We start from the raw sequence: 26718 nt of genomic DNA, 5'->3' as shown, positions 1-26718 counted from the left end.
GGCTGCATGGTGAACGCGGGGGATGGGTTGGGAAAGGTTTTCGCGCACGCGAGGGGCTGGGTACGGTTTAGATAGATTGATATCATCCCCATGCGGCTCTCTTCTTTGTCAGGTGCTGGTGGTCTCTTAGAAGGACAGGCTTGACTGTAGCATTCTAATAAATCAAAAAATGGGTCCCATTCACACACAATCTGTTCTATTCTGTGTGTGAAAACGCAACATTAAAATACTAATTAGTGTATTTTAAGTCTTTGATAAATGGAGACACTAAAAGTTTTTCTTTATTGCACTTAACATGTTTTACTTTCGTAAAATAACCCTTAATTATTCCAATTTAATGCCTACTTGAAAAACCAAAAATGAATTGCTTCAATTACTGAAAACACAGGGGGGAAAGAACATAGGACCGTGACCACCAAACTCATTTACGCTTCATCGGTTTATTTAAATGTTTCATAGTGTGCATATTTTATGTTTACATTTAATTTTGAATTTTTTTTTTTTATAGTTTGGTCCTGAATAATAGAGAATAAGCAGTGTTCATAAAGAATAAGAAAAAGTTCAACTAAGCAGAAAAAAACACGAAAATGTAAGTATTTATGCGAAAACTTGAAATGAATGACCACTGTCCATATGTTGGCACGGGTTTGCCAAAGTAATAAAAAAAGTTATAAAGAATGGAGACGAGTCCAAAACTCCGCCCAGAGCTCCGGCCCCCGGTCACGTGACAGCCGCCGCCGCCCCCCGCCCCGCGTTCCCATCTGCGCGGCTCGTGCGGCTGCACTTTGTCAGCCTCTTTCGCAGACCTGTTGATCTTCTTGGTCCAGTTGATCCTGCTGATCTGCTCTGGATCAGGACCGTGAACCAGTGCCTACCTAATATGACAGGGAGCGGCAGACGCGCCGTCCGCCCGGCGCATATACTGCGATGCGCGATGATTTGCGGCAGCTTTCTGGGTCCAGCCAGCGCGGGTCTATACGACGGCCGCTATACCGGGTGAGTGATGCAGCTTTACGTCTTCATTTAGAATAACCATGAGCAATAACTACTACCAATAATATTATTAATAATAATAATAATAATAATAATAATAATAATAACGTTTGCTATAAGTAAGTGTTTCCCATAAAATGTGACATACCACGAGGCGGGTCAGTTCTTAAATATTGCATTTAATGCAAACTTTTCTGGGGAAAACTTTGAATTACTTTTCGTAACCTGTTCTAATCTTAAATTCGTTGAACCATAAGAATCCAGTATAATATGTATCCAACCAGCACGCAAAACACAATGCTTTGCAAACATACTTGTTTAATCATAAAATACCTGATCGATATCCAGTGAGGTGCTTCCGATAATCGTGGCACGTGGTTATGAGAAACTGAATTTAGTGTTTTTGTATCGTCGCATAGAAAGATGTGTAATGTGTATATTGGGGTGTTGGGCGGGTTTTCTGCCACATCCCGGTCTCGGCAGGTCGTCAGACAGTCGTGTACATCGCGAAAGTCTTTACTTTCGCGCTGATGCCGGCTTTTCACCGGCGCGACTGAGCAGGTACGCCATGCTCCCCTCCAGGCGATTGGAGGGGGCACAGAGAGGAGGGACCCCCTAGAGTTTGGGACAGCTCCAAAATTCCTTCTAAGCCCTGCCCTGCATTTACTAGCTAAGAAAATTGAACCCCCTTGGCTGAGATGAATTAATTGTTTGTTTTTGTAATCAGTTCCACTTGGGCTGAGGTTCATGTACATTCCTGTAGTACAGGCAGTGATGCCACTGAATATTAAGAGTATGGGTGGCTCAGGTGCTTAGTACACCGTGCCTGTAATCAGAAGGTTGTTGGTTCAAATTTCAGGGTCAACAGAGTCATTTCACCCTTGGGTACCTGACCATGACCCCCACCCACCACAGGGACCAACTAAGCATGCCCCCCCCCCCCCCAAAAAAAAAAAGCTCACTTAATTCTATGGAAAACCGTTGTTATTAAAATTCCTGTTTTCAGGACTTGTGTAACATAATTTTTAAAACAGTTAAATTGGATATAACCCAACAAACGAAACTGACTGTAATAAATAATGCTTATTAATAGAAGCCGTATTAATATAATCCATGTGTTAAATTAGTGAATTTATTTCAGAATATTTTTTAAGCTAATCTGCCTGTAGTTTGGTCATGGGGGGGTATTGGGGGTCGATCCAGCTGTCACGTTCCCATAGCAGGGAAAATCCGCGATCCAGAAATGAAATACGGCAGATGTACCAAGCCTTTTGGCAAAGGGAGGCATGAAATACTGAGAGAAATCCTGGTACGACGTTCTGAAGCTCACGATGCGATGTGAGAGTCGGCAAACGGCAGCTGATCTCCATTCTCACCTGTGAGGCTTTCGAGCGGCATTTCGGCTTCGAGGTTCACCGGGAACCGCAGTGAAGCGGACCTCTGTCCTCCCATCTCGGTACCGCCTGGGTCGGCCCACTGCCCCAGGGGCCTGGGGTGATTTATAACCTTTACAGTCTGACTGGCAACTTCCATAATCTTGCTAATCGCTCACCCCAGGCTTCTCAAACACAGGAAGCGTTTAAAACATTCCGGATTGTTCCGTCCAGATGCGACGCCTGTAATGGGTGTTTTGTCGTCCAGTGGGTGTCTGGGGTATATCTCTGTAACAGCCATTTGTTCCCTCTGGACCACACTTGCCGTTTTTAGACTCTAATGCCAAATGTCACCTTCAATGATACCCATGAAGCCGTTACCGACCCCCTCACCATCCCTCACACAAGAGGCAGTGAGATTTCTGCCCCCCCCCCCCAAGGCCTGAGGTCCATGAGAAACAAGCCCTGGGGCCCCTGAGCTGGGTGTGAGGCCCATTTTGTTCCTCACATGACCCTCCCCCATCTGTAGTCCATTCTCTCCTTTGCCAGTAGGGGGCTCTTGCATTCGGCATACATGTACGAAACACCACAGTGGCCGAAGGGACATAGGACTGGGGAGCAAAGGGCCACAGATGGTGACACCCTGTAAATGTAATGATACGCAGATGGTATTTCGGGGTGCAGAGCAAGGCCACTGTATATATACTGACACGTGACACTGTCACATTCATCCTGTATAATGGAGTTTAAGAATGATTATCATGGTATTAAAATATGCTGATGTGTCACATTTAGAACATCGTGCTTACAGGAAAGTAATAATTAAGTCAGTCAGTGAGTATTTTTATAAGTATATTTGTAAGTCGATCTTGAAAATTGCTCTGTGTCCTGGGGGTTTGGAGATTAAACACGCGAGGAATTGCATGCAGATAAACACACGGTAATGCACAGCGGCAGCTTCCAACTGTGAGGAAGCAGACAACCTCAGTCACACGTGTCCCATGGGGCCCCAGAATGATGTGCTAAAGCTGGATGATGAGAGAAAAGGCGGCGGAGGGGGAGAGACCCATGGAGTGGGTGACCACCTGTCTGCGGGTGGCCCTGTTCAGCTTGGGACATCTCCCTCCTCGGCTGGGCAGTGGTTCTACTCACATACAGGTGCCAGATGCCAGGGTTTCTCTTGGCTTGCGGACCAAGAATGGGCCAAGACCTGGGGTAAAAACACAGACTCTCTCATCCACTGATACATCTGTAAAATGAAACTCCAAGTCTCACTATATGGACAAAAGTATTGGGACAGTTCTGGCCGTTATACCTGCAGGAACCATGGGCATCCATATGGAGTTGGTCCCCCCTATGCAGCTATAACAGTTGTCACTCTTCCAGGAAGGCTTTCCTCAAGATTTTGGAGTGTCTGTGGGAATTTTAACCCATTCATCTAGAAGAGCATTTGTGAGGTCAGGCACTGATGTTGGCTGTGAGGGCCTGACTCACAATCTCCATTCCATTATAGCACAGCATGATGGCACAGGCAGAAAAAGAGGGACAATCCATGGAACAGCTTAAATGGGGTTTTTTTTCCCCTTTTAAGAAACCTGAACGGCACACAAAGTAGAATCCAAAAAAATAATGGGACATCAAGGGTCAAGAACAAACAGGAAAAATAAGAGCTAAACTAAAAGAGCCACAAAGTAACGCACTAGGGAACAAAGCAAAAACTGGGAAACCAACACAGGTACTAACACACAGAACACGCACAACGACTGACTAAAGAACAGAATGAGGGCACATAAATCTACACAGATGACAAGGGCTAACAAGGGGCAGATGTGGAACAAAACCAAAACCCACCAATCACAAAAGGCACGGGACAACAAGCAACAGGTGGAATACATTACAATTAACAAGCACGACAAACTGAGGAACATTAACCAACACTGGAGCACAAGGAAAGACTAGAAAGAAGTATATGCAAAAGACTATTAACAGGGGCACAAAGCAAAGACCAAGCAAAGCAATACCGAAAATCTAAGGATAAAATAAAACGTGTCAAATAAAAGGTGTGGCTCGTCTCTGGCCAGCCTCAAACTCATGACTGAAGAAGTTCAGCATCAGAGTTCCACATGCAACCCATTGATCTATGTAGCAGCCCCAAGAGTAAGGAGAAACATTAGGGACTGAGGGGTGACAAGACACCTTGGACAGGGTCAAATAGGCACCAACCCTGACACCATTATACTTTATCCCGAAGGTGTTCGATGGGGTTGAGGTCAGGGCTCTGTGTGGGCCAGTTCTTCCACATCAAACTCACCCAAACATGTCTTTATGGACCTTGCTTTGTGCAATGGAGCGCCGTCATGATGAAACAGAAAAGAACCTTCCTCAAACTGTTCCCACAAAGCAGGAACCATAGAATTGTCCAGAATGTCTTGGTATACTGAAGCATTAACCGAACTTTACAGTTGACACAATGCAGTCAGGCATGTAATGTTCTCCTAGTATCTGCCAAACCCAGACTTGTCCATCTGACTGCCAGGCAGAGAAGCGTGATCCGTCAGTCCACAGCACACGTTTCCACTGTTCCAGGCTCCAGTGGAAGGGTTGCTTTACACCATTGCATCTGACACGTGGCATTGCACTTGGTGAAGTGAGACTTGCGTGCAGCTGCTCGGCCATAGAAGCTCTTGGCGCACAGATTGTGCGCCGGGGTTAATGTCAGGAAGTTTAGAACTTGGCAGTTATTGAATCAACAGAGCGTTGGCGACTTTTACATACTACGTGCCTCAGCACTCAATGACCCCGCTCTGTTACTTTACGTTTTCTGCCACTTCACATCGCAGTAATACCACTTACAGTTGACCGTGGAATATCTAGCAGGGACGAAATTTCTCAAGCTGGCTTATTGCAAAGGTGGCATCTTATGACAGGACCACGCTTAAATTCACTGAGCTCTTCACAACATCCCATTCTTTCATGAATGTTTGTAAACCTGACTGCAGGGCTGGGTGCTTGATTTTATACACCTGTAATCATGAGCATGAATGAAACATCTGAATTCAGTGATTAAGAGGTGAGCCCCAATAATTTTGTCCATATAGTGTCTACCTACCTGTGCCGGAGTGCTTCTCAACTGATCTGAGCTCCTTAAGTAACACCTTTTCTAAGGTCTTCGTGATGTGTGACGTTAAAGATGGCAGTCTGTAATCCGTAGGGGGGCACTGGCCCACCGCTGGTGTTTCGGAGGGTGTTCTCCAAAGCGTGGCACCTTCTGCAAAGTCAAAGAAAGGCGTGAACATGTCATGGAAACTTCCACACAGCCGGTGAACATAAGCTTTGAGCAGTAATCACACGCAGGCCCACCTCCACCATGTGGGGATTCCTCCCTCGCTCTGTCTGTACTTGATCTGCAGTGGGGGGGGGAGTTGATATCTCGGGGGGTTGTGTCCTCTGTGGCATGGGGGAGGGGGTGTGAACTGCCACTTAAGTGTCAAATCTGTTGAGGAACACATTGGACCCATGGGCCTGTGTGCCTGATTACTAAGTGCTTTGGGACGCCTCTGTTGTGAAAGGCGCTATATAAAAATTTATTAAATTGAATTGAATTAGGGGGCGGCATGGTGGTGCAGTGGTTAGCACTGTCGCCTCACACCTCTGGGACCCGGGTTTGAGTCTCCGCCTGGGTCACATGTGTGTGGAGTTTGCATGTTCTCCCCATGTCGTCGTGGGGTTTCCTCTGGGTACTCCGGTTTCCCCCCACAGTCCAAAAACATGCTGAGGCTAATTGGAGTTGCTAAATTGCCCGTAGGTGTGCATGTGTGAGTGAATGGTGTGTGAGTGTGCCCTGCGATGGACTGGCTCCCCATCCTGGGTTGTTCCCTGCCTCGTGCCCATTGCTTTCGGGATAGGCTCCGGACCCCCTGCGACCCAGTAGGATAAGTGGTTTGGAAAATGGATGGATGGATGAATTGAATTACTGCTGTGCTTGTACTCACTTGTCTTCCTTCCAGTCTATGTTTTCCACTGTATCTCCCTCTTCATCACCGACTGAACTTCCAGTAAAAGGTAAAATAAAAGCTTCCGATAGGCTGTTTAAGACCAAGGGAGTTTGCCGACTCTTGTGTTTGCGAGGTTTCGCTCGATGGATGGAAGTGTTTTGATTCACCTCAACCAGCGGGGAAATATTCAGCTACAGGTTGGTTTCCTCTCATAATGACTTAAAATGAATTTTTAAGTGGCATATACAGGGTTGCTCTCGAATAATCGCATTTCCTGAGCAAATTGTGAGGGAGAATTACAGCAGAGCCTGCAGTGTCTCCAAACAGTGAGGACAGGAGAAGGACGAGTGATGGAGGCTGAGGAGCCTGAACCCCATTTAGCTGTGTCAGGTGGTTTGTAGGAGTTTACTTATGCAAACATGTTCTAAGGGCAGAAGGAAAAATGATCAGATTTTATAGTCGGTAGGTCCAAGCAACTGATTGATTCGTCCCACCTTCTCTATTGGACCCACCTTCTCTACAATCTGATTGGTTATATCCCAGAACCAATCATATTTCCTTCCGCTCTCAGAACATTTTCGTGTAAGTAAAACTCCCATGAGCTTTCAGATGCCTTTACTATGGGTTCATTTTAGGTTGCAACCCTCTCAGGGTCACCTCTTGCTCTGTTATCCACTGCCCTTTGATAGCTCAGTTGGTAGAACGGAGGACTGTAGTGACTGCACTGTGTTCCTTAGGCCGCTGGTTCGAATCCGGCTCGAAGGAGTGCTGGTCTTTAATGCACTTTTTTCCAGAATCACTAGGCTTGTCTTCTTGATGTGCTGTTTGCCTCATGTCTACGCTTTGGGCAAGAGCTTCTGCTAAATTGAAATTAATATAAACAAATGTAAACTCTTGTGAGTTATTTGAGAAATGTCAGCTGTATAATAGCATGGCTGAAAGAGTACACTTTGCATTTAGATAAATTTAACATGGAAACCACATGTTATCATGAGATGGTGTGAGTGAAGGTGACTGATATGAGCTGCTGGGAGATACAGCCGCGGTGATGCTATAATTACATACACCGTGTCACTTGAAGATGTTGGAGCCTCTTTATCTGTGAACCTGAGAAGCTCATGTCCCTCACTGTTCATGCATCGCCTCCCAGGAGCACGAACCACAGGAACTCGCTGGGTTGCAGCTGGAGGTCACTGCTGGCAACACCACAGCACACACAGCCATGCAGGAACATGCAGCACCTGGTCTTTTTCTGTGCAGCTTAAAGGAAGCTGCTGTTGTACTTTTGAATTAGGTGTGTCCCCTAATGCGCATTACTAACCATCCAGTAAGATGAGCGAGTAAAAATTATGAATGAGCAAATCCTTGGACAGATTGGCCTCCTGCACGCTCTGCTCAGCTCTTCATGTGGCAGTTTTTCTAGAGCCGGTGTGTGGGCTTTGCAGTGTGCAGGCTTCCCGGTGTGGTTCTCCAACAGCCAGTGTGTAGGCTTTGCAGTGCAGTTCCCCTGCAGCTGGTGTTTGGGCTTTACAGTGTGCTTCCCCTGCAGCCAGTATGTGGCTTTCACAGTGTAGTTCCCCTGCAGTCGGCTTGTGGGCTTTGCCATGTGTTACCCCTACATTCTGTGCGCAGGCTTTACAGTGCAGTAACGAAGCTGGTGGTGTGCATTTCCCCCCCGTAGCCAGTGTGCAGGCTCCGCAGTGCCGTCCCTCTGCAGCCAGCGTGCAGACTTTACAGTGCAGTAACACTGCAGCTGGTGGTGGGATTCGCTGTGCAGTTCCCCTACAGACAGTGGTAGGTTTCTCTTTACAGTTCCCCTGCAGATGGCGGCGAGTTTCTCTGTGCAGTTCCCCTGCAGACAGTGGTGGGTTTCTCTGTGCAGTTCCCCTGCAGATGGTGGTGGGTTTTTCTGTGCAGTTCCACTGCAGCCCCCTGTCCATATGGCTTACAGATGACCTCCTTTTATAAACTCCCCTGCCAGTCCAAGGTTGCTTTCATTTAATTGCTAACGTGGTTTCTACGAGCACGTAAAACACTCCATCCACATTTACAAGCCTTTATTTCGGAGAGGCAGATGTGAAATTACCCACCACAGAAGCCCTGACTGCGTCCAGTGGCACATGGGAATCTCACCCCTAAACCCAGCCCTGCCTATGGGGTGAAGTGCCCCTGATATCTCGGCCTGTGGTGTGATAGCTTCCATCTAACGAGAAAGTCAAACATCTTCTACATTTCAAATTGTAGCACCACACACACACACACAGGTTTGTAATTATATCTTTGTGGGGACTCTCCATTGACAACCTTAACCCCTAACCGGCCCTAACTTTACCCTTAAGTAAACAAACAAAATACAAGACTTTTGGCGTTTTTAGTTTTTTGATTGCAGTCGCAGAATTTTATTCAATTGAATTTCGCCTTGTGGGGACTTAAAAAATAACATACACCAACCCAACTGTTGTGATACGATTGCGTTACATGACGTGACAGGAAGAGGAGTTATACAGACAGGTGCTATAATAAAGAGCATATCTTCAGTGTTTCTCACATTCGGAAATGAGTTGCTTGTCAAACATCGGGAGTGTTGCCCTGCCTATTTTGCAAAGCTGATGTGGTCGTCCGATTTCAACAGTCATATTGTTAGTGCATCATTTCAGTAGGTGTGTCTTTAGCTGTGGTTTTGCTTATTATGAATATTGGTCAGGGTGACCATACATCATCTTTCTGTATGGGGGACTTAAAATGCCTGAAATGTTTGCTTTGCTTTATGCCTCCATTTGCTTTCTACAGTCCGCACACTTTCTGTGCCCGTAATTGTGCTGCTTTGACGCCTCTATTTGCTTCCTGCCCCTGGTGTCTCCTGTATGGTCACACTAATATTGACAAAGCTTAAATATCGCCCAGCAATGCTGGTATGTTGATATATGGTGCATCTCTACATTTCGTTTGTTTTAGTAAAGACAGTAATGAAAAATTATTAACAAGAGGACAAATACATCGTGAGAGAAAATCGCGATCTTGATTTTGAGTGAACAACGTCACGATTCATATTCTCCCCAGAATCCTGCAGTCCTGCTGCTCTTTTTACGCTTCGGTTGCAGGCATAACGAGGCAACAAATTAAACAAATAAAGTTATATTAACATAACATTGGCCATTAAATAAGGGTACGCACAGTGTGTGCAACCACAGCCGCCCATGCAGCTCACAAAGAGGGAATGCAGGTAGTCAGGAGGCACTGTACTGAATGGCCTTCATTAATGAAGCAGGCTAATTATCCCAAAAGACATAAAAGCGGTCAGCTCAACACAGATGGGGATTAATGAAATCTGTCCGCCAGTCTGTCAATGTGTCTTACGGAGAGAGTGTCTCTGTTCAACTAAATGGGGAACTTAATCCACAGATAAACCGTCACCGTTCCCCTAAGTGGTGTCTTTAATTGCTTCTGCAAGTTGCAAGTTGTATAAATGGGCAAACTTTGCTTTTAAAAATCCATTTGGATGAAGGTACATACGGAATAATTATGACAATTAAACCAGCTGTAGATTTTTGATTTGTTGCATCATCTTTATTTAGCATTCTGAAACTGCTGACTTTCATTTAACCATAGCAACAGCTGTTAAATTTAAGCATAGCAACAGCTGTTACGTCAAAAAGGGTCACTGCGCTCTTATTCTCTTGGCCAAGTCTCCCAGCTGGCTTAAATATATTCTTTTCCACTCCAGGAATCTGTCTGCATATCCTGTCAAAAGATGAGTATATAACAAAAGAATAATAAAAGTTTAGCAAGAAATATTACCCTGCTGGAAATAAATAGTTTCTTTGTAAATGCTGTTTTAGTTTTCTAATGGTATCTATGGGTAAGTAAACTGCCATTTCAGTGGGCTGCTAATGGCTGACGTAATCACCATCATTTACTGTTGCCTTCTTGACTGAAGCAGTGAGTTGCGTTCCACCCAAGCTCAGGTTGTAAGCTCCTCTTTTAAGGGCTCGATTATGTCTTCTGTGGTGTGGAAGCCAGAGTCTCTGTGCAACCCTGAGAGGTATTTTATACTGGGTCCCTCTCTGCTGCATCACTCTCCACTGGGTCACTCTCTGCTGGGTCACTCTCCACTGGGTCACCCTCTGCTGGGTCACTGTCCACTGGGTCACTCTCTGTTGGGTCACTCTCCACTGGCTCCCTCTCTACAGGGTCACTCTCCACTGGGTCACCCTCTGCTGAGTCACTCTCCACTGGGTAACCCTCTGCTGGGTCCCTCTCTACAGGGTCACTCTCCGCAGGGTCACTCTTCACTGGGGTCACATTCTGCTGGATCATTCTCTGTAGGGTCACTTCCTACAGGGTCACTCTCCGCAAATCATGCTTCCCATCATGCACTGACTTGCTGCTTCACCCTAACTGAAGTCTGTCTTTCCTCTGCAGTGACCAGGTGATCAGAATGATCCCCCGCAGCTCTGAGGAAGTGCAGTTTCTCAAGAGGCTTTTTGAAAACCTGAGGGTAGGTTTCCTGCATACAGTCGTGTTTAACGCTCTTCATCCTCAGAACACTGAGCTTCTGCTAAGCTACTGTCGATATTTAGCACTGCCCAGTTGGATGTGGGATCCAGTGAACTGCAGATTTGGCGTGCCTGGGTGCCGCGGCTTGTTCTGTAGGACAGCGGCAGCTGAGCTGTGTGAGGGGGATTCTGCAGGCTTCTGGTAGCTCATATGTAGGTAAGAAACCGCAGGGAGCACAAGATGAAAAATGAGTTATGCAGATTGATGTGTGTCCTCCAGATATTAATCTAACACAGATCAAGTGACTCTTTCAACTTTTGACTCTGCTGGAGATTTATAGACGTGACAGATAAATGTGATTTATGTCCTGCTTGGGAGCCATTTGGCGGTAATATATTTCATTTCCAATTCATAATAACGTCTGTAGAGAAAACAGTATGAAAAGCTCAGAAAACCGTTCCAAGGTGGATTTTGGAAGCTGAGTGCGCGGGAGCTCGGTGACGCATATTCACAGAGGCGCCTTGGAGGTGTGAGAGGTCAGAAGACTTTCCCTAGGGAGTGGCTGTGCCCATGAGTGGCGTCGGTTTGAATCCCGCGCATGGCGGACTGATGCCAGCGTTGCGCCGTTGAGCAATTGCTTCAGGGGCACTGAACCCTGGCTGACCGTGTGCTCGAATCCCACACTTCAGTCTCACCTGTGTATATACATACGCGTGTGTGTATCTCAAAGAAGAGCCGACCGTACTCTCTGACAGTAAGCACTTCAATGTACTGTCACAAATAGAAAACAAAGTTTCACTTCCATACTTACGATATAGTGAAACGATACAGTGATGTGTCTAAGGTTCCAGTGAAATAACAGAGTGATGTCAGTTAGATATCATATAATGATACCATCCAGTGATACCTGTTAGATACCATACAGATTCCCTTCTGGCTGTCTTTCCTTCCATTCGTATAAATGATATTACGATGGATTTCGACACGCCCTTGTCAAGCGCCTTGGGGCAACTCTGTTGTGAATGATGCTATATAAAAAGAGTTACCACATGATGATGCCATACAGTTCACTGCAGAGATACACACACTGGAGGTGGCTCCAGTGATATCACAGAGTGATGTCTATTAAATATCACATGATGGTACCATATAGTGATACCATGCAGTGATTACCATATCATAATACCCTACAGTGAAGCATTCCAAGACACACTCCAGTGACGCCTCTTTTGATTTGCTACATTAGTAGGCATTGGAGCTTTTTGAAACCCCTTCTGGTCGACGTGAAAGGCTGCGATAACTGGCAGAGATTTCAGGGTGCGTCCAGGTGAGGAGGGTGGGCCACAACTGGGCTGGCAAACCCTAGTCAGGGGCAGTAGTGGCAGCAGTTTGAAGGGTGGTGGTGCTGAGGGCTCATCCTACCCTTTGAGGGGTATTTACTGTCAGCTTGGGTCCTGTTTTCTCGAGGTTACAGACTGGCTTGTACCTAAAAGCCAGATAATGTGATCCGCTACTGGTACATTAAACACATTCATTCATTATTCCAATGTCACCAGATAATGACAGGCACCCATCTGGATCCCCAGGCTCCCCTTAAGTGTCCCCCCCCCCCCCCCACCTGCTGCGACATAGGTGGTGTTAGACACCTCTGCGTGCTTAATGACATGCCACTGTGAAATCACTTCCTGCTTAATGATGTCTCACTGTGAGATCACTGCCTGCTTAATGACGTGCCACTGTGAGATCACTTCCTGCTTAATGACGTGCCACTGTGAGATCACTTCCTGCTTAATGATGTGCCACTGTGAGATCACTGCCTGCTTAATGACGTGCCACTGTGAGATCACTTCCTGCTTAATGATGTGCCACTGTGAGATCACTGCCTGCTTAATGACGTGCCACTGTGAGATCACTGCCTGCTTAATGACGTGCCACTGTGAGATCACTGCCTGCTTAATGACGTGCCACTGTGAGATCACTGCCTGCTTAATGACGTGCCACTGTGAAATCACTTCCTGCTTAATGATGTGCCACTGTGAGATCACTGCCTGCTTAATGATGTCTCACTGTGAGATCACTGCCTGCTTAATGACGTGCCACTGTGAGATCATTGCCTGATTAATGATGCTTCACTGTGAGATCACTGCCTGCTTAATGATGTGCCACTGTGTGATCTCTGCCTGCTAAATGACGTGCCAACGTGAGATCATTGCCTGATTAATGACGCTTCACTGTGAGATCACTGCCTGCTTAATGACGTGCCACTGTGAGATCACTGCCTGCTTAATGATGTGCCACTGTGAGATCACTGCCTGCTTAAAGACGCTTCACTGTGAGATCACTGCCTGCTTAATGACGTGCCACTGTGAGATCACTGCCTGCTTAATGATGTGCCACTGTGAGATCACTGCCTGCTTAAAGACGCTTCACTGTGAGATCACTGCCTGCTTAATGACGTGCCACTGTGTGATCACTGCCTGCTTAATGAAATACCACTGTGTGATCACTGCCTGCTTAAAGACGCTTCACTGTGAGATCACTGCCTGCTTAAAGACGCTTCACTGTGAGATCACTGCCTGCTTAATGACGTGCCACTGTGTGATCACTGCCTGCTTAATGAAATACCACTGTGTGATCACTGCCTGCTTAATGACGTGCCACTGTGTGATCACTGCCTGCTTAATGAAATACCACTGTGTGATCACTGCCTTCTTAATGATGTGCCACTGTGAGAGGATGCTGCAGTTGTCTCCGATACCAGAAAGGGCAAGCACTACACTCAAGATATTCCAGTGTATGCCCCAGGTTTTCTACAGCATGTGAAACGCTATATCCAAGCAGCTTTATTCCACTCCGCTCTGCCATTTTACAGGTTTTCCATCACTGTGTAAAGCACAGACTGTCAGAGACCTTACAAGCAGCTTCAGACGGCCCCTGGATCAGTGCAGTGCTCTGCAGGATTGGGGCTGGGAGTCCATTCTACTTTTATTAGGGCTAAGGTTTCATACGGGAAATTCTGCTCCAGCAGCTAGCGTTTAGCCGGAAAGGCTCGGCTGGGACGCAAACCAGCGATGTTCATATTGTAAAGAGGGGACTATGCTGGGGAGCACCCCTCACACACTAAGCTTCAAAGGAGGATCTCATTTTATCAGTCAGTCCCTGAGGAATTGGGGGTTAAGAGCCTTGAAGAAAAGCCCAATGATGAAAACACACTGCCAACAACGGGATTTGAACCAGTGACCTTCTGATCATATACGTAGGATCCTAACCCACTGATCACACCCCCCCCCCTCCACTGCTGTCTGCGCCTGTTCTATTATGTGATACCATTTCAGTGGGATGTGCTTTTCACTTTCCATTTAGTGGTTACGGCGTTTTTCTTTATTTGTTGCCATGTCGTTTGCTGCACTTTCGGAAAACGGGACACAGGGACCTGGAGGTGTAGACCTGGCCTGACTCGGTACTCCCTCTGTTCTGACTGGGTCCCCATCCCTGGGGGGTCCAGTGAGACCCCACCCAGATGGCACCTCTCTCAGATCTCCACATGATCCTCTGTGAGGCATTAGCCCAGTTCTCCTCGTAGGTTACTCCTGTGCGTGATGAGGAGCAGCTGTGGCTGGCTCCAAACCCCGGAGCCACTGGCATCGGCCCCAGACCATGTGGTCTGAGGGGGTCACAGTCTGCGAACCTCCACTGAGGAGTTACATGCAGGAACACGTGAGCGAGCTTTAACTCCCGCTATCTGCTCACCCTCCTACTGCGGAAAGCTTTCTTCTGATCAGCCCAGACATGTTTCATTCCCTCTACCAACTGTGGGGCAGCGGTATGCACCTCCATATCTATCATCTGTAAGTTGCTGGTTCGAGACTCACAAGAATAGCTACTTCTCCGTTTGGCCCCTTAGCAAAACTATTGCCCTCACAGAAAGTTCTAGGGACATCAGATATATGGTTAGACCCCAAGCTTTGTTCTGTATATGTATGTCGAAGAAGAGCATGATGGGGTATGTGAAGAGAAGCATTCCAATGTACTTGTGCAAATATAGGTTCCTTTATTAATTCATTTCATCATTAATGTGAGCTATGTCCTGTGTTTATGTGCCATTAAAGGAAGCAGGTTTTCCACCACGATAACCAGCCCACGTTGTGGAGATGCCCTTCTTGCCAGCTCAGGCTTATGGAGTGATAGTCATGTGACCTGCCTGATTACTGCAGCATGGTTGCCTCCTATCCTGGACGGCTTGCTATGTTCCAATATTACTCAGCCATTGCAGATAAACAGGGGAAATCAGGAGCACAAGAAACGTAACAGGCAGAAAATGGTTTACTTTCTGACAAACAGTGTGGACACCTGTAGAGGAAACCCCAAGCAGATGAGCCAGATGATTTCCAGCGATCGAGCACGATGGTGCGAGCATAAGTTCACTGGATTTCCTAGTTTCTCCTGTCAGGTCTTGCCTTTCGGCCCAGCGTAGCCCTAATGCTCTGGAGGAATGCTGCTGGTTCATCACTCCGTACATTATAGGGTCTTCAAAGCCTCTCGCATATTTCTGTCAGACCGTGAGGCTTTTCCAACATGAGAATGCAGCAGTTACTATGCTGGCTTCCCGGTACTCTGGTTACATTAGGACTGGAATGGAGCCAAATGGACTCTTGCGTGTTTATAACCCTCAGCAGCCTGTTAAATGGACCTTCAGAGGGCTGGTCGTCATCTGCACACTGATCCCCTTGAATGCACCAATTCTCTTTTCGTGTCTGTTTTTTCTTTTTGTGACGGAAACAGATGTGGTTTGAGAATGACTTCCCTCTGCATTTGTACAGTATATCACATATAGCTTTGAAAATGATCCCATCTGAAGATCATTTATCATCCAAGTAAACGGCCCCTGCCCCTTACTTCTGGAGAGACCCAGTGCCCCAAGCTGAAAGAACGCACTCGACTCTCTCTGAGCTATGCTCTCTCTTGTGTGAAAGCGTCGCAGTATCACCCCGTGAAACGGGGCATCAAACACGGGTAGCCGCCAGCACCGAAGGTATATAGGAGATCCATAACTAAGCTGGATCTGAACAGAATTTCACAGTGAAGGTATTCTGTATATTAGGTGTTCCCAATCCTTTGATAACTGCAGACCTGTAAAATGTGTCCATTTTGACAAATCAGGGTGGGGTGGCTGACGGTGCATCAGTCACCAGGACAAATTTAATACGTTTAACAGGCATATATTTGAAAGTATATACAGTTAGTCTAAAACACATGATATCACACTGTGAATCTGTTCTAATGCGATTGATATGTTATTACAGAAGTCCAATTCAGAATCACATTTGCATTTTGGTAGTTTTCAGCTGAGAAAAGCATTGCATTTCGCATTTTACACGATATGGTCTTAGAGAGAAACACTATTTGCACGCAAAAACAGCTATTGAAGTGAATGATCGCGATGTACGATATGTGAATGAGCCGTTCTTTTGAACCAGTTCTTTTCAGTGAATCAGTCGAACCAGTTTAAAATTTAAAAGGATCTTTCTGTACACCAATGCAATTCAGATAATTCATCAGAAAAATACATAAAGCAATTGGTCCATTGTGCTTCTGTAAATGAGAGGCAGGGATCCGAACCTCAGCAGAGCTGTGGTGGGTGTGAAAGGTGCAGCTCTGCACGGTGCAGCGAACTGCAGGTATTGTGGTTAAGCTGCTGGCCAGGCTCCAATCTGTGGGCCATTAGCAGTGGCTGTATACTCAGCAGAGTTACCCACCGTGGCAGTGGGGGGTCCTGCCAGGCCACATCCCCTCCAACCTGAGGTGCCAAAAGGAACAGAAGCTGAGCCACCACTGCTGGCTGAGAGCCTAAGCAAACAGCACCTGGGGAAGGCAGGTCACATGGTGGGCAGAATGGTGGTTACCATCCCGTACCAGTCATCCCACTCAGGCATCTGCCATGGTTTATGTGATTTAAGGAGGCTGATTATCAGAAGCCTCACTGTGTTCACTGCCCTTATTAATACCAGTAGGAGCATCTGAGTGAGTGTATGTGGCTCAGCAGGTTAGGCTTCTCTTTCTGTGATTAGAAGGTTGTTGGTTTGAATCCCATGCTTGGCACCAGTGGGTTTTTGAGCAACCACGCCCCTCCCCCCAAGATGCTCCAGGCCTATGATATCCGCAAACCAATAAGCACACTTTCATTCCATGTATACTTTTCTCTATACATCCATCTCCTGTAGCCTGCATGCTTCTGTAGGGCGCAGTGCAGTATCGACAAAGCTTTAAATGCAGTCGGCACATCTTCTAAGCACAAAGGCGGATCTATGCGGCGTCCCCGCATTACCCGGCCTTCCTTTGCCGACAGGCGGATCTCTGGCAGCCCAACACTGCATCGCTCATTCACCAGGACGGCTCCGTGGATGTGCACGTGGGTCGAGGTGCAGCGCAAGAGCTGAAGGGCCGCCTGCGGGGGGCGCACATCGGCCACAGGTACCCCAAACTGCACACACGCACACCCCCGCAGTGTACACGCAGGACTGTCTCAGCTTCCTCTGTCGGTACTGAGTAATGGGGGAAGAACCCAGCTCCTGAATGTTCCTGTTCTGTTTTTCTGCTTCAGCTTCAAGTTTAATCCCTATTATTTATGTGCTAGCTCACGTGACTTCCTCAGGGGGGGGGGGGGGCGTGGCCAGCTCGGGGCTGCTTAGAGTACAGATGCTGTCAGTGAGGATGCATATTATTAAGGAGGCTGGAGCTTTGAATGGCCACAGAGGTTATAGTTAGAAGGAGGGTGTGATTACAGGATGCCTGTTGGGGGGGGGGTGTCTGTGACATGCTGTCAGGCTGCTCCACGAGCTCACGAGGCGAGACATGCGGAGGGTCGACAAGCAGCACGATCATTCACTCCTTGCAAGAAATTGCACGCTGACCCACGTGCCGTAAAACCATCACTGTCTTTACGTCCCCTGAATCTTCAGGATCGTCTCGAGGTGAGCGCTGTCACGCTCACAGCCACTGGCCCGTAGTGAGCATGGAGGAATGCTCAGTAATGACAGGCAGTAATTCAAATAAAGACTGTACACAGGGATTCTAAAGGGTTCTTAAAGGTTCTCCGTATCTTTGGATCTGAATAGACTGGTTTCAGGTATGTATGGAATATCACTCACCGCCTGAGGTCTCCAGGCCTCCAGCCTCCAACTAATGGCCCCATGGGACAGGAGGGGGCGCTCTTAATCTACCGCAGACTGCTGGATATCGGCCTTTTCTTGTTCTATTCCAGGGTTCTCATCTCTAATCTCCAGATGGAAGTGGAGAACCAATCAGGATCACAGTCTTCGAGGGCACGCAGATCGGAATTCCAGCACAATTATGAGGTGTACCATTCCCTGGAGGAGGTATCCATGTTACTTTTCATCTGCTGCCCGTTGCTGGGCCACGAGTGCAGCTAGCGAAGTTAAATCAGAAGGGTTAGGAAGGCTTGTCTCTGCACTTTTCACGAACAGCCATTAAAGCCGTTGTCACTGCCTTCTTTTTGTGGGTCAGCTGTGTTTGCTCATTGCGCATATTTCTGAGTAAAGTATTCGCATCTCATTTTTCAAAGTGCAGTACTTGCATCTCATACTTTTGAGCACAATACTCACAACCCGTATTTCAGAGTAAAGCACACGTATCTCATATTTCAGTGCAGTATTCATAACGCATATTTCAAAATGCAGTACTCATAGCCCATATTCAGAGTAAACTACTCATATTTCAGAGTGGAGTACTCACAGGCCTTGTTTTAGAATAGAGTACTTACAGCCCATATTTTGGAGTACGGTACTGATTTCTGAGTACTTAATTGTCATATTGCAGATTATAGTACTCATACTTTGTATTTCAGAGTACAGTATTCAGACCTCACATTAATTCCCAGCCACATGCAACACACTGGTGGTGGTGATGGAAGGCTCCCAGCTGAACACTCTCACCCCAGATGGTGACGGGGGGCAGGTCCTCCAGGGCGACTACATCTAGCTGGTATCGGTCTGTCTTAGAGGGCTCTGAGAGCAGGGGGGGGTCTGTCCTCTTTGTTAATCACACAATCTCCAGGGCTTCATATGTCACCCAGAGAGGCCTCAGCATTTGGTCGCAGCCCCTCTGGTGCCTGACATGCTCGCGGCACCTGCTCACAGAACTGGCCCGTAAGTGTCTAAACAGGCAACTGACCCAGTGCGGTTCCTGCAAGCTGTGACTGTTTTCCCCGCAGATTCAGAACTGGATGTTTGAGATAAACAGGACCCACCCACATTTGGTGCACATGTTTTCCATCGGAAGGTCATTTGAGGGGAGGCCTCTCTATGTTCTCCAGGTATGGGGGGGGGGGGGGGGGGGGGGCACCTTATTGCTTCACTGTCATTAGATTGATAGATAAAGTATAACAATAAGAATGCATCTTATTCCCACAGGGCTTTGAGTAACCTCTTTACAGTGAGGTATTGCATGTAAAAGTACTTTAGAAATTAGCAGTGTAGCATAACGAGCTAATGAAATGCCTGCTGTGGAACATAAGGTAAATAATGAAGTAAATAAAGGGAAGATTTGTCCCCTGGCAGCTGGGGAAGAGGGCACAGGCTCACAAGAAAGCGGTGTGGATCGACTGCGGTGTGCACGCTCGGGAGTGGATCGGACCCGCCTTCTGCCAGTGGCTCGTCCGAGAAGTAGGTGCCTCCCTCATCCTGCTATGGCCAATCAGATTTGCTTTGAGCACCCGGGTCAGAGCCGCTACTTCCTTACAGGGGCACAGCGTCCGGGGAACCTGGTTTTAGAAAGGGCATGATAGCGGAGGTGAATTCATGGGTATGGTTCACTCTAGATACGCTCATTGGTGAAGCTGTGAAATAATGTTAAATAAATGTTAAAAGCCTGTCAGAGGATATGTGGTCACATCCCAGCCCAATTCATCTGTAAATTCACACAAACCGCCATCTAACACAATGGTTCTCTGCCTTTTTCTACCCAATGAAAACATCGGTGCCCTTTTACACAGGCTGTGATGTTTCTCTTGCATGTGTTCTGCACTGATGACAAAACTTGATAATGTTTATTAATATAAACATATTTTTATTTGGTCACACTGCCAAACAATGTAATTTCTTTTCAGCAAGACTCAAATAATGTTTCACTCCACGATGTCCAACAACACTCTCCTTTTTTCTCACTTTATGCCATCGTTCTTAAACCAGAAGGTGAATTTTGCCGAACAAAAAGCTAAATCTAAAAGCGATTTGGCAAATGGCTCTAACAGCAGAAGCCTGACAATCATTAAATTAAATGTTTATTGAAGTCGTAATTTTAACACACATTAAATGTATATCAATGTGAATGGTATTGTGTAATCCTATATGTCGTTTTAATAATATATAGCAATAGCAATGTTATATTTTTCTCTACGCTTTTTAAGTAACGTGAGTGGCCGCCTTCGGCCCTCGTTGTGGCCCCCTGGTTGAGAATCACTGGTCTATAGTTTATAGGTGAGCGTCCCTGTAAACTCAGGTCAGTTCTGAAAGGTGCAGTACCTCAGACCCACCACAGTGTGGTGGAACACCAACACTTTTGGAAGGCAGATTACCGTCGAGTCTAGTTAAGAGGTCAGGTCTTACTACAGTAAAGTCTGCTTTTCTCTAATCCTTTTCTTTGGCGCTGCATAGCATAGATGTTAATTAATGGAAATTCTGCGTCACGGTTGATTAAACATGCCGCAGCCCCCCCCCCCGGATTCCGCCTTTCATAAGAGCAAACCCTAGCTGCCGTCCTTATTGTCTCTGACTTTGTCGCGAGCTGAACAGAAGCCTATGAGCGTCTCGCCTTGACCGCTGCTGCATATTAGGCTCTGGAGCGTGGCGTGTAATCCTCGGCGCCGGCACCCCCTCCCTGTTGGGCGGAAGCAGGGGGACACTGTCTCAGTCACACTTCAGTGAGTTCGCTCCTCGGCTGTGTCATTCAGGACGTCCCGGGGGGGCGCCTGCTCACATGAGCACCGCTTTTTGTATAAAAAGGCCTTAATGAGCTCACAGGCGCGCCTGCTGTCTCTGTGTTTGGGACACTCTGCAAGCCCTTTTTAGTTTGTGCGTTTGGGACACACTTAAACAGACAAAACCACTGTGCTTCTGAGCAGAAAATGACTAACTGGCATCATACGTGAGCAGACATGGGCAGGTCATCCGATCCACATCTCCTTCCATTTGTGAAATTTTACGTAAGTCAGATTTAGCTGCCCATATCACTGAAAACACCTTATAGCAAAAAAACACATAAAACAAACTAAAGAACACGTGTAACACAAATGAAGGTGGCGCTTTTGTAAACTCGCGTATGTCTCGGATGTTTTTTGCGTAAGTCCGTATTTAGGTAAGTTGGTCTTACGTAACTCGAGAGCCGCCAGTATTCGAAAAGGGTGTAACCGTAATGACTGTGATTTTGATGCCTGGTCAGAATCACACAGGCACCTGCAGAGCAGCTTCGGCCAATGCAGCCATGTCGATTTCAGCAGTAATTTTCTGAACAGGAATCGTCTGCTTTCAGGCCCTGACTTCTTACCACATGCGAAGGCTGCTGACCCAGCTGAGCTTCTACGTGATGCCTGTCTTCAACGTGGACGGATACGTCTTCAGCTGGACAACAGTGAAGTTTCCTCACGCCACAGTCGTTCTTCCTTTGTCCATAAGATGGAGGGGGGGCGGGGCATGGATGTGTCTTGGGGGCGGAGCTTGTCAATCTGCCCGTAATTTACTGCATTAACAGTATGAATGTGTCAGAGACACAAACCTGGTTCTCACGGCTTTACATGGTGGCTCCTTTAAGATATGAGTCAGCCATTTTGCTTTACCGATTCCCAAGGTCCATATTCTAAGGATCTGTTTTCTGTCTGTAGAACATACGACGCATTCACACGTGGTGATTTGTGAACTGTTTTGTGGGCAGTGTGAGCAGATATTAAGGTGACCGGTATTCCTCAGCTTACTATTGTGTTACTGCCCATGTGCCCATCTGATTGGCTGCAGCTGTAACATGGTGTCATGTGACCTTCACTATGTAAAGAAAATGGCCAGCAATGCAGGTACACAACCCTGCTCCAAATGCGGAGTTTTTTTTTTTTTTTTTTTTAATCCAAATTAACCAAACGTTTTTGAGAAGGTAATGGACACTTTCGTAATTCCCTGCCTCTCAATAATTCATTTTGCGGCTTGTGTTTTCCTTTTTTTTTGCCTGCCAGGATCGCTTTTGGAGGAAAACACGGTCAAAAAATGGCAGGTTCAAGTGCCGGGGTGTGGACATCAACCGGAACTGGAGAGTCAAGTGGTGTGGTATGTATGAGAGAGATTCCCAGGGGGGTGTGAGCACTGTCCCCAGGGGGGTGTGAGCACTGTCCGTCTTGCTGAGAGAGATTCCCGGGGGGGTGTGAGCCCTGTCCGTCTTGCTGAGAGAGATTCCCGGGGGGGTGTGAGCACTGTCCGTCTTGCTGAGAGAGATTCCCGGGGGGGTGTGAGCACTGTCCTTCTTGCTGAGAGAGATTCCCGGGGGGGTGTGAGCACTGTCCGTCTTGCTGAGAGAGGTTCCCGGGGGGGTGTGAGCACTGTCCGTCTTGCTGAGAGAGGTTCCCGGGGGGGTGTGAGCCCTGTCCGTCTTGCTGAGAGAGGTTCCCGGGGGGGTGTGAGCACTGTCCGTCTTGCTGAGAGAGTTTCCTGAGGGGGTGTGAGCACTGTCCGTCTTGCTGAGAGAGATTCCCGGGGGGTGTGAGCACTGTCCGTCTTGCTGAGAGAGATTCCCGGGGGGGTGTGAGCACTGATTCCTGATTTTTGTTTCCTGAGTAATTTTTGTGATGGTTCCTTAAGTCATGCAGAAACACAAAATCAGCAGCATGACCTCAGTTACTGATCCCTCAGATTTGTCGACAGGCGTGTGGTTTTTTGCCTGAACTCTGTGCATCTCCATCAGCTTTGTGAATCCAGCCTGCCGGCTCTCTGTGAGTGTCTCATTCCACACCTCCAATCCAACGTAGGCAGCAATAAGCCCACCCCTCCTGGGGGGGAAGGGGAGTTGGGGGGGGATATGTTACTTGGTCTGGGCCGCAGTGAGACCCCCCAGGGGGATTGTTCTGGAGCTCAGCACCCGTGTTAGCGGCCAGCACTAATTACAGGCGATAAGCACGTAATCGTGAGCCGGTCTCTAACGCCACACACTACAGCGCACTGACAAAGAATCGCTTTGGTAATTACTGTGAAGATTATCACTGCTGTTGCTGATCATTAATGAGCGTGATAGCTTTTTATAATCGCTCGCATTTTATCAGCTTGCGGTCCTGCTCGAGGGTCCTGTGCTTAGAAGCTGCAGATGTCGGGCTCACAGTGCACATCCTTCGTCATACATGCACGCTGCACACCCTGAATCTGCTTAGTCCTTAGACTGATGCACATTCATTCTTTATAATGTACCTGGAGCCATAGACCATGGTCTGTGTATTACAAATTAAATTAATATTGTCATCCATCCATCCGTCCGTCCGTCCATCCATCCATCCGTCCATCCATCTGTCCATCCATCCATCTGTCCGTCCATCCATCCATCCATCTGTCTGCCCGTCCATCTTTTCGTTGCTGGCAGGGAGACTGGACCCTATCCCAGGCTGGAGTGCACCTTGGATAGCACGCCAATCCATCACAGTGCACATATATTAAATGCAAAAATAAAACAAAATATAGTTGTTTTCCCCCATTTATTTGGATTTACTGACACCTTTAACTCTGATATGGGCATTTTGTATATATTTTTTGTTGTTATTGCCAGGATTATGGTGTGCGTGATACAATTTTAACCATTAAAAATCGAACTGGTAGGACATGGACCATGCGTGATATTTGTCCTTAACCCATTTACCTACAGCAGCTCACACAGTGGTTCCTAGGCACAAATGTTCTACTCTATACTGCCCCCTGCAGATGAGGGGGCTTCATCACACCCATGTGACGACACCTACTGCGGGCCCCACCCGGAGTCGGAGCCCGAGGTGAAGGCCGTCGCCAAGTTCCTGCGCAAGCATAGGAAGCGGATCAAGGCCTACATCTCCATCCATGCATATGCGCAGATGCTGCTCTACCCCTATTCCTACAAATACGCCACCATCCCCAATTTCAGCTGCGTGGTGAGACCTCCTCTGTGGAGCTGCATGTAACAGCCAGTCTGCTTAATGTCAAGGCTGCTCCCATAAAACCCTGCGTAGACCCACCACTATAACCTGCCCAGCTTCCAGTCCGCCCCTTAACGCCCCGCCTTAACGGCGTCTGACCCCTCCCCCATAATACCCCACATGTGAACATAATGCCTGAAACATGTGTGTTACAGGAAGACACCGCTCACAGAGCCGTCCTGGCCCTATACTCAGCCTACAGGGAGAAGTACAGATACGGTCCTGCGTCTACCACCCTGTGTGAGTCCCGTGCGCAGACCTCACGTTCCCTTGCAGTGTTGGGCGTTTTGCTCACTGGTGACTGACCGAGGTGTGGTGTGTCCCTCACAGACGTGAGCTCGGGGAGCTCCATGGACTGGGCCTACAGGAACGGGATCCCCTACGCCTTCGCCTTTGAGCTACGGGACACGGGGCATTACGGCTTCCTGTTGCCCGAGTCTCTCATCAGGCCCACCTGCACCGAGACCACGCGTGCCGTCAACACTATCGCTTCCAGACTCCTGCGGAAGTGCCCACATTAAGAAGCGTCCCTACCTCGGGCGCCCGGCCTCATCCCACACACCCCCCCCCCCATCACCAGCGTCTTAGGCTCTGGTCAGGTCGGCGCCAACAGCCCTGCAATCCCAGAACCCCGAAGGATTCCATGCAGCCGTGCCTCACCTTGAGCTCCGAGACGTCCTCAGTTACCCAGGGAGCAGGAAAGCATCATTCCTTTTTCTGGCCAATGGGGATGCTGTTTCCTGTGAGGAACGTCCAAAGAGAAGTGCCATGTAAGATGACAGCGGGAGGCGGGACTTAGAAAGGATGCCTTTCGCGTTGCTGATGCCCTGTACCCTGAGTTGCTAGGTGACGGATATAGCAACAAACCAAAGCACTTGACATGTGGATTAGCAAGCTCAGGTCTCACATGCTATTCCTCAAACGCGCTAAACGTTGTGGTACATTTCCATTCAGGTTGATGTTCTAACACTAAACTAACCAAACACCAAAACTGGGGCTGATTGGATTCACTCGCCCCCATCTGCTCCTGGGGGGACATCCTGCCCTGTATGCAGGCTCTCCTTTCAGGTCCGCTATTGGCTTCCCATGGTCTGAAAACCTGCTCTTTCAGGGAACTGGTGACAGTAAATGGCTAGTAGTTGAACTCCACAGCGTACCTGACCCTGTGAAAGCATAGATTACACTTCCTAGTTAACGATAATAACGTTAATAATAGCTTAATCACTATAGTGGCCTAAGCTGAAAGCTATAATATAGTGTGACATAGATGTGAGCTGAAGTGATGAGACAGACTTCCTAAATAAATGCCCCGGAGACGTTAATCTCATACGTACGTTTCATCCAGCATGGGGGCAAAATGTCCCTGGGCACAGGGACTGCCGGGCAGCTGCACTGGGAAGCTGCACTGGGATGCTGCACTGGGAAGCCACACTGGGATGCTGCGGCTCAGAGAAACAGCCATCAACACACAATCCTCAGGATACCTCTCGTCCCGACAGTAACCTCTACTCTTCAGGTCGTACTGTTACATTTTACATGAGTAGGATTTTATATTACAATTAAAATAAAATACTTGCAGTATTTAATTATAAATAAAGGATGATTGTGTGTCTGTATTGTTTTATAAACAGCTGGTTAGTTGTAAATGTCCATTTTGGCTTTGAATATGTTTGAGCTCTGTATGCTTATTTCTTGTACCAGTTTGGAATCTTTATTATTTTTTTACTCTTCGTTTTTGTACAAGCAGAGGACTATTAAACGTACGAATACGCTCATCACCCCCTGATTTATTTCAGAGTAAAAGCACTGAGTGTGACGGTCACTCATATTTACTGTACTCGCTTCTATAAATAACATATGGATCATCATTTATTTTTTCATGGAAGATTTAAACTGCTAGACTCAGTTTACATGCCACGTGGCTCTTAGTAATAGGTGCTGCCATCTGACTGTTGTTCAGAGAAGAATCCTCATGAACCACGTAGCTTTTTCAGTGTTTCTTAGAGGAAATAAATCACCCGTAACCGTCCGTGTCAATCAATTCATCGAAAGAATACTGGTCTCCTGTAACAACACCAGTCACCCTGCGTTTTTCTGACTAACAATGGCTATCTAACGTAGGCCGGGGTTCGGCCTCTCAGCATAGATGCCACAACATGGTTCAGTGCTAATTCTTCTTATGGTTACTGTCACCTGATTCCAATCATTTTTGAAGGGGGCGGGGCCTAACTTCAGACCACCCGATTGGCCAGAACAAACACCTGTGCGAAACCGCTCACCCACTAACATCACAGGAATGGTTTCCGGCTGTGTTGAAATGAGAAAACATAGACATGACAGGAACCATGTTAACTTTGTAAATAATTCATAGCCATGATTGGAGCAGCTTTTATCTAACCTAACTTCCTACCTACATCCCCATTACCTGACATGCCGCTCTCCACATTATGCTCTCCACACAATAAAAGTGATGGTTTAGTCTTGAAACTTCCCTTTCCCCAGTGCCACGTGAACCAAGGAAAAATACCGCAGACATTGCATTTGATGTGCAAAATTTGCTTATGAATGCTGCACTGCCGGTATAAATACTATGAGTTTTCACCAAATTGGATTCTTAATTATTTAAGCACCGAATGTTATTGTGACAGAGGCA

General features: G+C 47.3%; 1 protein-coding gene and 1 non-coding gene across 2 annotated transcripts; both read left to right on the top strand.

Annotated features, from left to right (window-relative positions):
- The first annotated feature begins 758 nt into the window (after positions 1 to 758).
- Positions 759 to 25838, top strand: cpa6 (carboxypeptidase A6). The gene is made up of 11 exons (XM_048977582.1): positions 759 to 996; positions 10784 to 10859; positions 17205 to 17329; positions 18120 to 18234; positions 19089 to 19190; positions 19435 to 19539; positions 21404 to 21502; positions 22095 to 22185; positions 23818 to 24020; positions 24221 to 24305; positions 24396 to 25838. The coding sequence occupies exons 1-11, from the start codon at positions 881 to 883 to the stop codon at positions 24584 to 24586; spliced, it is 1308 nt and encodes a 435-aa protein (XP_048833539.1). The 5' UTR covers positions 759 to 880; the 3' UTR covers positions 24587 to 25838.
- On the top strand, positions 7041 to 7126 carry trnay-gua (transfer RNA tyrosine (anticodon GUA)). Its single transcript is given in 2 exon segments — positions 7041 to 7077; positions 7091 to 7126. It is a non-coding gene; the product is annotated as a tRNA-Tyr (tRNA).
- Positions 25839 to 26718: the final 880 nt, after the last annotated feature.

This window comes from Brienomyrus brachyistius, chromosome 15 (assembly GCF_023856365.1).
Source record: "Brienomyrus brachyistius isolate T26 chromosome 15, BBRACH_0.4, whole genome shotgun sequence".
Classification (NCBI taxonomy): domain Eukaryota; kingdom Metazoa; phylum Chordata; class Actinopteri; order Osteoglossiformes; family Mormyridae; genus Brienomyrus; species Brienomyrus brachyistius.
The sequence above is the reverse complement of the archived record's forward strand: the minus strand, read 5'-3'. Positions and strand labels throughout refer to the sequence as shown.